This window comes from Guillardia theta (assembly GCF_000315625.1).
Source record: "Guillardia theta CCMP2712 unplaced genomic scaffold GUITHscaffold_37, whole genome shotgun sequence".
Classification (NCBI taxonomy): Eukaryota; class Cryptophyceae; order Pyrenomonadales; family Geminigeraceae; genus Guillardia; species Guillardia theta.
In genome coordinates this window covers 385,855-396,789 of record NW_005434637.1, presented here as the reverse complement: position 1 = coordinate 396,789, position 10,935 = coordinate 385,855, and the positions used below count along the sequence as shown (strand labels likewise).

The following is a 10,935-nucleotide window of genomic DNA, read 5'->3' as shown; positions in this document are numbered from 1 at the left end:
TCTTGTCCTCAATTAATCTTTTCTGTCCTCCTCTCTCCTCCTCCTCCTCCTCCTCCCTCCTCCTCCCTCCTCCTCCCTCCTCCTCCTCCTCCCCCTCCTCCTCGACTTTCCTGTCGACTTTGTGAGCCTCCTCCTCCTCCTCACCGATCGGAACTCAAGGAAGCCAAAGGTTTGTTGAGGAGAAAACCAGACCGAGATGACGGGGTTACCTGCGAGACGGATGAGGAAGGGAGTAGAGGGAGGGTGGCGGGGAGGAGGAGGAGGAGGAGGAGGATGAGGAGGAGGAATAACTTTGCATCACCTGGCAGGTCCGGATTGTGCCATCCGGACGAGATGAGAGTTTGGTTGGCATGCTCCATCAGCTGTGCTTCGACGCCCTGGTTGTGGGGGAGGAGAAAGAGCGAAGAGCGCAGGGAAGAGCACAACAATCACAGACAAGAGCAGCATGACGGAGAAAGAGCAATCAATGTTCGTTCCTACCCAATACATTCGAACTCACGGGAAGTCCAACAGGCAGGTTCCCGATGTACAGCCGTTTAGCGCTGATCTTCGCCTTTGCAAGAGCAGGACTGTTGTTCATCTCGGCTCGAAGCTGCGAAATGTCATCGCATCATGAATCATCCCTCCCTCCCTCACTCACTCACTCACTCACTCACTCCTCCCTCGCTCCCTCGCTCCCTCGCTCCCTCGCTCCCTCGCTCCCTCGCTCACCTTCCCCTCTTTCCCTCACTCCTCTTCCTCGCTCTCTTGTCCTTCACGACTCCGTTCTCTCATCTCACCTGCATCTGCAGCTTGTTCAGCGCTTCACTCACGATCGATCCCCCAGACAACTTCACGGGCGTCTGACTCTCCTGCAACGGGGACATTGAGCCGAACTAGCACCATGGCACACGGCACCTCACCGGAGCACCCTCAGCAGCCTTAGGTCGGTTCTCGCCGTCGGGAGACTTGCGATCCCTTCTGTCGCTGTCCCTGGAGGAGGAAGAGGAGGACGTAGTGATGGAGGAGGAAGAGGAGGAGGAAGAGGAGGAGGAAGAGGGGGAGGAGGGGGAAGAGGAGGCGGAGAAAGAGGAGGAGGAGGAGGAGGCTGGTCAAGGCGCACGTCATTGTGAGCTTGCGTCACCTTCTCGAAGGAGACGGATCCCTGGACCTGAAGCAACATCCTGACATCAGCTGAAAACGCCTGCCGGCCGACCAACAACTTGACGGAGAGCATACCTTCGATCCCTCGATCTTCTTCTCTCCCTATGCCATGATCTGTCTCGAGCCCTGTCCCTCCCCCGGTCCCGAGACCTGTCCCTCCCCCGGTCCCGAGACCTGTCCCTCCCCCGATCCCGAGACCTGTCCCTCCCCGGTCCCGAGACCTGTCCCTCCCCCGATCCCGAGACCTGTCCTCCCCCGATCCCGAGACCTGTCCCTCCCCCGATCCCGAGACCTGTCGCGTCGTCTATCCCTGGATCTGTCCTTCTGTCGATCCCTCGATCCATTCCGCCGGTCGCGAGATCGATCTCTGCGCCATAGCCGATCGGCCGACTTTTCTTCCTCCCTCGACCAATCTCGTTCAACCCTGTCGCTCGGTTTCTTGTCGAGACCTGGTGGAAACGAAGATCACCGTGACTTCACTAGCATCACACTAATCGATTCATCACTTGTCTCTTGTGAAAAACCTCTGCTTTCCTCGCTGCTGTTAGCAGTGCCGTCTCTCACTCCGCCCTCGTGTCCACCATTGCTGGCAGCGCTGCCGACATGACAGTCAGAAGGAGCATCGAGCAGCAGAGCCTACTTGGGTGCTTCACTTCGAAGGTCTTCTGCCATGTCTGATTCCGTCTCCTCCTGCATCGATCACTTCAGCGCTCCTCCTCCTCCTCCTCCGCTTCCTCCATGTCACCTTCGCACTCTTATCTACACCTCATCCCCCTCATTCCATCCTCAGGCCCGGCCGCCGCCCGGCCGCATGACTCATGATCGGACCACCCGGCGACGGTGACATTAAGACCCGGCCGGGCCCCGGGAGGGGGGGGGGCGCCGGGGCTGCCGGTCGCCGGGGCCCAGGGCAGCGGATGATCACTGACCGGACACTCACAGTTAAGTAACCTCCCCGGATTTTACGGTTACTCTGACGGTTACATTGAAATGTTCGTAACTTTGGTGACTTCGGGTAGTCCGTGTGTGCAGTAAACAAGAGCGTTACTGCCGTTGTAACGGAAATGGGCCCCTAAAAGTACCCAGGGCGTTAAAGGGCCGGGTGGGCGGATATGATTCAAGGAGAGCCATGGGCGAGCCGGGGAGGGAGAGGAGGCTGCGGGGACAACGGCCGGGCGAGAGGAGCCTGAGTCCCGAGGATCGAGGCCCGAGGAGCGAGGAGGGTTGTAGAGAAGGTTGAAGGATGATGTGCCCGCTGCCAGCCACCTTACCGATCATCGGCTGAGGTTGAAGAGCCTTCAGTGGGCCGAGAGGGTTTGATCCCATTCGATGGAGGCTAGTGGTAGGGAGCTGGGATAGGATGGGCTCCGCGAGCTTCAAGAGCGCCCTGGCAAACGACAAGGACCCAGCGGTCAAGGAGCTGCATAGTCTGACGCTGGAGAACACGAGAGAGAACCAGAAAGGATTCCATGGAGCCACGACCCCCCGCAAGAACGAGAGGGGGAGGAGAGCGTCCGAGGTCTTGCCTGCCTCTGCTGCCAGCTGCGTCTCCCACTGACGATGGTGATTGCAGCAGGAACAGCGCAAAGTCTCCTTCAAGGTAGCGGCGGTGTCTGATACCGCAGTCAGGTTCCTGACTTCCTCCCTCTGTCGTGACTAGGACATGTCGGATGACTTTGTGTACGACAAACTTGAGGTGCAGTCGAAGAGACTTTCCTTCTCGGGGATCTCCTGTGAATGCTCCTCTCCTCTCTCAAGGCGAGTGTCTGACATGCTCTGCCTTGTAGTGTTTCCCTCCAAGTCAAAGATCAAGATCGACAAATGGCACCTGAGCTCCACAGCCGACAGCGGTGCCTCCCCTCCCCTCCCTCCCTCCTTCGACTCTCCACTCCCTCCTTTCTGTCCCGTCCTCCTCTTCCTCCTCCCCTCTCCCCCCTCCCCTCCTCCTTCGACTTCCCACCCCTCCCACTTTTTCTTCTTCCCGTCCTCCTCTCCTCCTCCTCTTCTCCTCCCCTTCCTCCCCTTCTCTCCTTCCCTCCCTCTCCTCTTTCCTGAACAACCTTCCAGGCTCGTTCCGCAGGTCGACCCCCGAGTTTCGACCTCCGCCCATCGATGTCGTCAGCAGCCCCGTCGGGATCCTCCGATCTCCCGAGAACGCCGGCGACAAGTTGGGTCGCACTCGATGGCTGGAGGACATGATCGTCCACGAGCTGAACAAGTCGGAGGAGGAGGAGGCAGCAAGAAGGGATGTGGATGGAAGTCAGAGTGACAGGCAGGACGAGAGGAACGAGGACGGTGGGACTTCAAGCGGCGACAGGAAGCAGCCAGCTGGGAGGACTGCTGGCCTGCTGCTGAGAGAGAGCGAGGTCCCGCTGCCAAGTCCTCTGAACCGAACGCTGAAGAAGGAGGGGGTGCATATCAAGAGGCCGCTGGAGCTTGTGGAGGAGCAGGAGCACGTGGTAGGCGATGCTTCCAAGGACAGCAGGATAAGAGCTGTAGAGGCAGGGGACCGCAAGGTCAGAGCGCCTCGGTCGCCAGTCGTGCATGCCTGGACGGACTCGATTCGAGGGGAGGAGGAAGCAGGCAAGCAGGGGGGCAGAAGGGACTTCAAGGGTTCAGGGAGGGGATCGAGTCAGGAGCCTGTCCTGTCGGCCGGGCGAGACGAGGAGCTGGAGGAGCAGGAAGGGCCCAGCCCAGCGGCAACGAGCCCCGTTGTCGAGCTGCGACCGTCGCCTATGAAGTCCTCGAGCAACAGGAGGAACTTGGGGTGGAACGATAAGACGGTGCAGTCGTTGGAATACAGACCCTTCTACTGGTTCTGGTAGTGACCGCACGTGCTGCGCCCAGAGCAATCCGAGTCAATCGCAGCTTCATTGAATTATCAGGGTCAGGAGGGAGGATCAGGTGTTTAGCTCCCTTGCTTTCACTTCTTGTCCACCACCTTCCAGTTTCGCAGGACCTTGTCGTCTCGGAAGGTGAACGGGTTGGATCCCCTCCTCCACATGCCTCGCGGGGTATCGCGGACTCGTTTCTCAAGACTCTCCTTCATGGCGTGCAGCTTCTGCTTCAAGTCCTGCCTCCCTCCTGACATTGACATCTTAGTCGATCTACAAGTTGCCGATGACTCCTGCTCACCTCTGTCCACCAGAACGACGCTCGAGCCGTGCGGGTTCACCGGTGCAATGTGCTCCTCTGCCATGGCGACCGTCGCTGGCCTTCCCTGGCGCTCCTGTATAGGAGGGCGGCCGGCGGGTTTGGAGAACGCGTGGACGAAAGATTCGAAATCGGACATGTCGTCTTCGACGTCGTCGGAGATGGTAGGAGCGTACCCCATCCTCCTCTCCTCCTTCAGCAGCTGCAGGATCTCCTCGTTCTGCCTCCTCGTCTGCTCTCGGAACTCTGCCATCTCGAGCTCCAGGCGCGTCATGCGGGTCTTGAAGAAATCCTGCAGGCCTTGCGAGCCTCAGGGTCAGGAAGGAGCAGGAGGAGGAGAAACATTACCTTCCATCTTCTGGAGAAATTCTCCGTCGATCTGTCTGCTCGGCTCAGGAGCAAGGTGTTGCTGGTTTGGATGGGCGTCCACTTGCTCAGGGACTGGAACAAGAGGAGCAAGAGGAACAAGAGGAGCAAGAGGAGCAAGAGGAGGAGGAGGAGCAAGGTGAGATACAGGATGGACCACGACGTTAGGATGGACATGGTTCGATTGTCCGTTGGAAGACGGGGCTTGCATCGATACCTCACTCGCCTGGTCGTGGTTTTCAGTTCGAATCCTGCCAGCCTCTCTCCTCACCCTCCGAGACCCGCTGTACATGGAGCCGGACTTCAAGTGGCTCTGGAGCAGGTCCTGCGAGCTGGCGCTCGCCCGTCGTGCATGTGCATTTCCATCGGCGTTGGACGCTCTTTGGGCCTCCGTGACGAACGCGACCTTCCTCCAGAGCTCTCGTTTCGAGTCCATGAGGGTCTGGCAGAGCTTCTTCCACCTTGCCAGCTGGATCTCCCGGTCGTCAAGGAGGTACTGGCAGTTGCCAACCTGCTCGTTCTCCCTCTGCTCCCTCATCTCGTCGATCTGGTCGGAGATCTCGGGGTAGTAGTTCAACGCCTTCTGGAGGGCCGCGACGCTCACGGACCTGATCTCGCACATCTCGTTGGCGATGTAGTCGGCTCTGATCCCCATCTCTGCTCCCCACCTGTCACAAGCTCAGAAGGCAGGCGGCGAGCATGGTGACGTCACACTGTTGGTCCCCGAGCAGCGAGTACTCCCCGAAGTGATCGCCTGCCCGCAGCGTTGCCACGAGTTTGCTCGTCTCTTTGTTCTTTCCTATGACAGAGACGGAGCCCGAGGCTATCATGCAGAGGCGGAAGGCCGGGTCGTTGTGGAAGGCGACCATGTCGCTGGCAAGTCTGTCAAGGAAGGCTGAAGAGGAAGGAGCGTACTCACCCGGGGCCGTACATTTCCCAGATGGAGGAGAAGAGAATGCTGGCAAAGAAATTGTTGCGATGGGCTGATTGGATGCTTGAGAATATAGGGATGCGGGCGATGACGCCCTCGTTGAGGTGCAGGGCGAGTTGCTCTCCGAGGTGCGGGGGAAGGGATTGAAGAATAGAGCTCCTCTCCTCCTCTTCTGCCTTGGCCGAGTGCGTGTAGTGGACCCAGTGGCGAACCTTGTTAGCAAGAAAGTTGGGGCAGCGCTTCTTGCGCAGGAACAACATCACGCGCTCCAGCTCCTCTCGCTGGGCGTCGGACCGAGCGTTGAACTTGGAGACTGCGTCCTGAGGAAGGGAGGGAGGGAGGGAGGGAGGGAGGGAGGGAGGGAGGGAGGAAAGAACCAGTCAGCTCTCTTGTTAGCTTGCTTTCATGCGCTCAGACCTGTAGGTGGGAGATCATGAAGGCGAAGGCGATGGCGCCTGTCCACTCAGCAACCACGCAGAAGATCATCTCTCCTGGTGTGTCCGCGCTGATGTCGCCGAAGCCAACCTGGGTGAGAGTGAGAGTGACCGGACGAAGAGATCTCGACGGACCGTGGTGAAGATCGTGTTGATGAAGTAGCCGGACAAGATGTACTTGCCCCCGCTGTCGGTCTGGCTGACGTTGAAGTCGTGGAGGAAGAGCTGGAGTTCCTCGTCAGGGGTCACGTACTGCTTCAAAATCCACCAGATGCAGCTGTAGATATGGACGATGAAGAAGACGGTGAAGGAGATCATGATGACTTTCTGGATCCAGAGCTTGATGCGGATGCTGTACGCTCCCCAGACTTGCATCACCCGGACGAACCGAAAGATCTTGAGCAGCCTGAGGGGTCGGAGGACTCGAAAGAGCACCTTGAGGACCTGCGACCAGGACTTGACAGAGTTGTTGTTGTGATTGGAGCATGTGGAGATCCAAACAAACAGCTCCACCCAAGTGAAGGGGAGAGCTGTCGACGTGTCAAACCAGAACCGAGACTTCAAGTACTCCAGAGCGATATCCTTGACATTGTCAATGTAGTTCCCCAGCTCGTCGTAGAAACCGACGAAGAACTGAACGAATATCTCGAACATGAAGAAAACCTCGATGACAAGGTCGATAGTGTTGGTCACAGGCCAGTCACATGAGCCTGCATCGGAGAAGGCCAGCACGGCTGGCGTCTCGATGCAAGAGTAGATCACGAACATGGCTGAGATGAGCTGCAAAGATCCTGTTATCCTCCCCCTTCCTACCCCCTCCGCTCTCAGACCTGCAAATGGAGAGCGAACGGTGCCATGGGATGGATCAGTCGAGAACCGCCGCTTCCTTCCACGATTCCTGGGAAACGCGTCAGGCCCTGTCGCGATGGGTGGGGAGGGATCACCGAAGACGCGTCCAATGAAGCTCTTCTGACGGTTCTGGCTAGACCACCCTGCACAGAGTGTTACCTTTTGATCAAGTGTCCAACGCGGGGGAGGAGGAGGAGGAGGAGGAGGAGGAAGGTCCGTGCTCTGACCTTCAAGATGCTTCCTCATGGAGACAGGAGCTTCGCCCATTCGTATCATCGTGAAGTGATCGCTGTCATGCTCCGCTTGCTCCACCTGCAGGGAGCGGATCACTGGAGTGGGAAGCGCGATCGATCGCAGACAGAACCTCCTCCGGCACTACGAAGGCTTCCACCGCTGAGATCCACATGCCGACCTCCTGGATGGTCTGGCAGGCGAAGACGTGCAGGCGGGATGAAGCCGCTTCTTGGAGGGTAAAGATATGTCCGTTCTCATCCTGCGAGCCCTGCTTCACCCGGGCGTTCACCACGTCGATATCGCCGAGAGGCTCGCCTGGGCTATCGACGTACGCCTGCCTCGAATCATAGTAATACAGCTTCCCATTGGAGAGAATGAGGAAGCAATCCCTCCATCCGTTCCCCATGGTCCGCTTCTTCCTTGCGTCCCCTTGAGTTTCATGAAAGATCGAGCTCTTTCTCTGCAGCATGGAACGGTTCGTGTTCGCCATGGTTCTGAGCCCGGCTACAGCGGTGAGTCAGGACAGGTTCGGGCGGCGTGGTCAAGCCTCGACCTATTAGGAACCAGAGATCAGCAACGATTCTCAATCTTCCCAGCACCTCCACTCTCTGGTTTCCTCTCTTATGCTCACTGCCTACATAGTGTTTGACAGGCCGCTGAGCATGATTGGTGAGTCCTTCTCTCTCTCTCTCTCTCTCTCTCTCTCTCTCCTCTTCCTCTTCCACCACCTCCTCCTCCTCCTCCTGTACAAATTCAGCTCCTTCGAGTGCGACTGGCTGAGTGACGGCGGTCATTTTGACTGCTTCACTCAGGTTTTGTCCTGTCCCATTGATTCATCTAATAATTGATTGCTGTCTTTCAGAGAGATCTAGTGGAATTCTGAGGCAAGCTCTTTCTACTCCAAGTATACTTTGGATAGCAGGGACTCTTGTGGAAAAGGGGGTGGGGGTAGTTTGTAAATTTTAAAGAAGTGGTGTTTTAAAAGGCTTTCCATGGGGTCCAAAACTGCTCAAAAGGTGGGTAGTAGTTTTTAAAAAATTCATTATTAGTTTGTACCGCAAACGTGTCATACGGCACTGTCCTTAAATAGTTATAGATCATAAAAGTACATATTTGAAGGTTGAGGGTGGTCGAAAAGCAGGGGTAAGATTACAAAATTATAGTACAAATTTCGGTAAAATAGGGGGTAGGGGTGATGGAACTGGATGCTTCGGTGTAAAAGTATCACCTGTGATGGTGGGGTCCAGATTGAGAATATAGATATCAACTATTTACTTAAATTTTCAACTTTGAAAACAAATATTTAAAATATGAAATAGAATATTTAAAAGCGTGCTTCGAAGGAGGGGTCCCCTTTTTGTCATAACCCGCAGAGGGGGGATGGGGGTAAAACATAACTGAGTGTAACGGTAATACATAATTGTTTTAAGTGAAACGATGTTTTCTCTCTTTTGTGCATGTACCAGAACATTCGGTTTCTCGTAGACTTCTATGACTTCACTAGGACCCACAAAACTATCACCTAAAAGTGATAGTTCTTATACTTCCTATGGCCGCTACGGTACAATATGTAGAGAGTCCGTAGTAATTCTATAACATCCCTATGACCTTTCTAGGACATCGAACCCACTATCTCCCTCCCCCCCCCCCCTTTCAATGCAGAGGCCGCACGAGGATGGGTAGATGAAGTGAAGGTGGAGAATGCAGAGCGAGGATGGGAGGAGCGAGGAGAATGGCATAAGTGAAGGTATCTGCAAGGAAGATGAGACTGACTCCTTCTCGTGTGGGGCGTGGGTGGCTGCAAGGTCACTGTTGCGGCATTTCATGACGACTTTGGCCAGCTATGTACGATTTGATGAGGGGAGGCAGCAGGAAGGTTTCAGGGTAGAGAACAGATTTATTGTTATCATTCCATCAAGTTAGCCTGAGATTTCGTTAGAAAGGGAGGGAAGATCATGCTTCTGATCTTGCGCGCGCTCTGTCTCCAACAAAGTACCTAGGGTTGTCAGTGCATGGTTGGTTGGTTTCAATGTGGCGAATGCCATTGCATGAAATTGAACGAAACCGACGAGTGTTGACGATGGCATTCAGGTTCTCGAAAGGAGCGTGAGAGAGGTTTTGCAGACATCTTGGATCGAGGGAGTTGCTGCTCGTCAAGAAGAATGGTCAAGTCATCCTGCGTCTTGCTCGGTGTTCTCTTCATTGTCTGTGATGTCAATGGGTTCGGTTTCTCTCCCATGCTCAACTTGAGGAAGGAAAATCGATTTGCTTCTCTTTGCCAGCATCGGCAGTCGCCGCTCGCTGCTGTCATGATGGCGCGCCCTGGCGACGGGGGAGCCAGCAAGATCAACAAGGGAGGATCGGGGGGCAATGTGGGGGGCAAGGGAGGACCGGATTTCTCGAAGGATCAAGAGGGAGGAGGAGCTGGTGTTGCTGTGCTGACGAAGCCACCTGATCTTGACAAGGTAAGAGGAGAGGAGGAAGAGGGGGAGGGATGGGCAGAATACTGAGGAGCAGGACAGGCTGCCGATTACGAGAAGAAGGAGCAAGTGGACAAGGAGCCGATCTGGCGCGTTCTTCTCCACAACGACGACGTTCACACTTTCGACTATGTGATCGACACGATCGTCAAGGTAGTGCGGACGGTGACGCGCAAGAAGGCCCACAGGATCACGATGGAGGCACACAAGAGCGGGTTGGCCACAGTTACGACAACATGGAAGCAGCTTGCGAGAGAGTACAGCCTGGGGTTGCAGAAGGCAGGGTTGACGTCGTCGATCGCCCCTGAGAAGAAGTGCTAGATTCTACGAGCCTCGTGGGTTGAGGATGAGATGTTTGTTGGTCTTCGTCCTCCTCACAGGATTAAACTATTCTCTCCTCTGCTCCTCCCCTCTGTGACCTCTGCTCCTCCCTCCTCCCCTCCTGTTCCCTCCTCGTCATCCTCTCGTAGAACTCCTTAACCTTGGGCTCGGCTCGGATCTGCCCGGGATGACGTCAGCATTGCTCGCAGCTGAAGGACTGCCCCATCCTCTTCTCTGCTCCTCCCTCCACTCTCTCAAGACATGTCTCTTCCCAATACCTCTCTCCTGCCTCTCGACCACAACATCTCTGCACACCCTCCTCTCCCTTTCTAGACCAATCTCCTTTCCCTCCTTTTCCTTCTCCCCCTCCCCTTCTCCCTCCTCCTGGTCAGCATCCAGCAACTCACCGCTGACGGGGCAAAGTCGAGAACTCTCAGTCCCTGAGCACAGCGTTACAAACTCCTCTAACCCTGCCCCCTTCATCCTTCAACCTCGTTCCCCCTCCTCCTCCTCCTCCTCCTCCTCCTCCTCCTCCTCCCTCCTCCTCCTCCTCCTCCCTCCTCCTCCTCCTCCTCCTCTACCTCGAGCGTCTTCGCTCTGCTTAGAGCAACGTATGCCATGCCAGGCTCAAAGACTTTGGACAGAGACACGTGGAGGTGGGCCAATGTGATTCCCTGTAGGCGGAGGTGGAGCAGCGTGAGATGAGATCAGGAGGAGGAGGAGGAGGAAGAGGAAGAAGAGGAAGAAGAGGAAGAAGAGGAAGAAGAGGAAGAAGAGGAAGAAGATGAGGAAAGAGGAGGAGGAAGAGGAAGAGGAAGAGGAAGAGGAGGAAGAAGAGGAGGAAGAAGAGGAAAGAAGAGGAAGAGGAAAGAAGAGGAAGAGGAAAGAAGATGAAGAGGAAGAGGAGGAGGAGGAAGAGGAAGAGGAAGAGACTTACCTGTGACTTGTGGATCGAGATCGCCCAGGCGAGCTGCAACGGGACCTATCGCTCAACATGAGAGGTGTGCAGCAATATAAGCGCGCA

General features: G+C 56.0%; 4 protein-coding genes across 4 annotated transcripts; 2 read left to right on the top strand and 2 right to left on the bottom strand.

Annotated features, from left to right (window-relative positions):
* Nucleotides 1–463: 463 nt before the first annotated feature.
* On the bottom strand, nucleotides 464–1,815 carry GUITHDRAFT_109099 (hypothetical protein; the record flags this gene model as incomplete). The annotated part of the gene is made up of 6 exons (XM_005831978.1): nucleotides 464–592; nucleotides 780–851; nucleotides 903–972; nucleotides 1,342–1,592; nucleotides 1,633–1,738; nucleotides 1,784–1,815. The coding sequence occupies 6 exons, from the start codon at nucleotides 1,813–1,815 to the stop codon at nucleotides 464–466; spliced, it is 660 nt and encodes a 219-aa protein (XP_005832035.1).
* Nucleotides 1,816–2,503: 688 nt separating this feature from the next.
* GUITHDRAFT_109098 (hypothetical protein) lies at nucleotides 2,504–3,968 on the top strand (the record flags this gene model as incomplete). The annotated part of the gene is made up of 5 exons (XM_005831977.1): nucleotides 2,504–2,662; nucleotides 2,717–2,752; nucleotides 2,804–2,876; nucleotides 2,931–2,993; nucleotides 3,211–3,968. The coding sequence occupies 5 exons, from the start codon at nucleotides 2,504–2,506 to the stop codon at nucleotides 3,966–3,968; spliced, it is 1,089 nt and encodes a 362-aa protein (XP_005832034.1).
* Nucleotides 3,969–4,066: 98 nt separating this feature from the next.
* On the bottom strand, nucleotides 4,067–7,600 carry GUITHDRAFT_139323 (hypothetical protein; the record flags this gene model as incomplete). The annotated part of the gene is made up of 11 exons (XM_005831976.1): nucleotides 4,067–4,227; nucleotides 4,279–4,596; nucleotides 4,645–4,737; nucleotides 4,885–5,330; nucleotides 5,377–5,535; nucleotides 5,582–5,913; nucleotides 6,011–6,118; nucleotides 6,163–6,807; nucleotides 6,858–6,925; nucleotides 7,104–7,188; nucleotides 7,241–7,600. 11 exons carry the CDS (start codon nucleotides 7,598–7,600, stop codon nucleotides 4,067–4,069), a joined length of 2,775 nt encoding a protein of 924 aa, XP_005832033.1.
* A 1,599-nt stretch (nucleotides 7,601–9,199) lies between these two features.
* On the top strand, nucleotides 9,200–9,992 carry GUITHDRAFT_94819 (hypothetical protein). The gene is made up of 2 exons (XM_005831975.1): nucleotides 9,200–9,575; nucleotides 9,633–9,992. Exons 1-2 carry the CDS (start codon nucleotides 9,273–9,275, stop codon nucleotides 9,909–9,911), a joined length of 582 nt encoding a protein of 193 aa, XP_005832032.1. The 5' UTR covers nucleotides 9,200–9,272; the 3' UTR covers nucleotides 9,912–9,992.
* The last annotated feature ends 943 nt before the right edge of the window (nucleotides 9,993–10,935 follow it).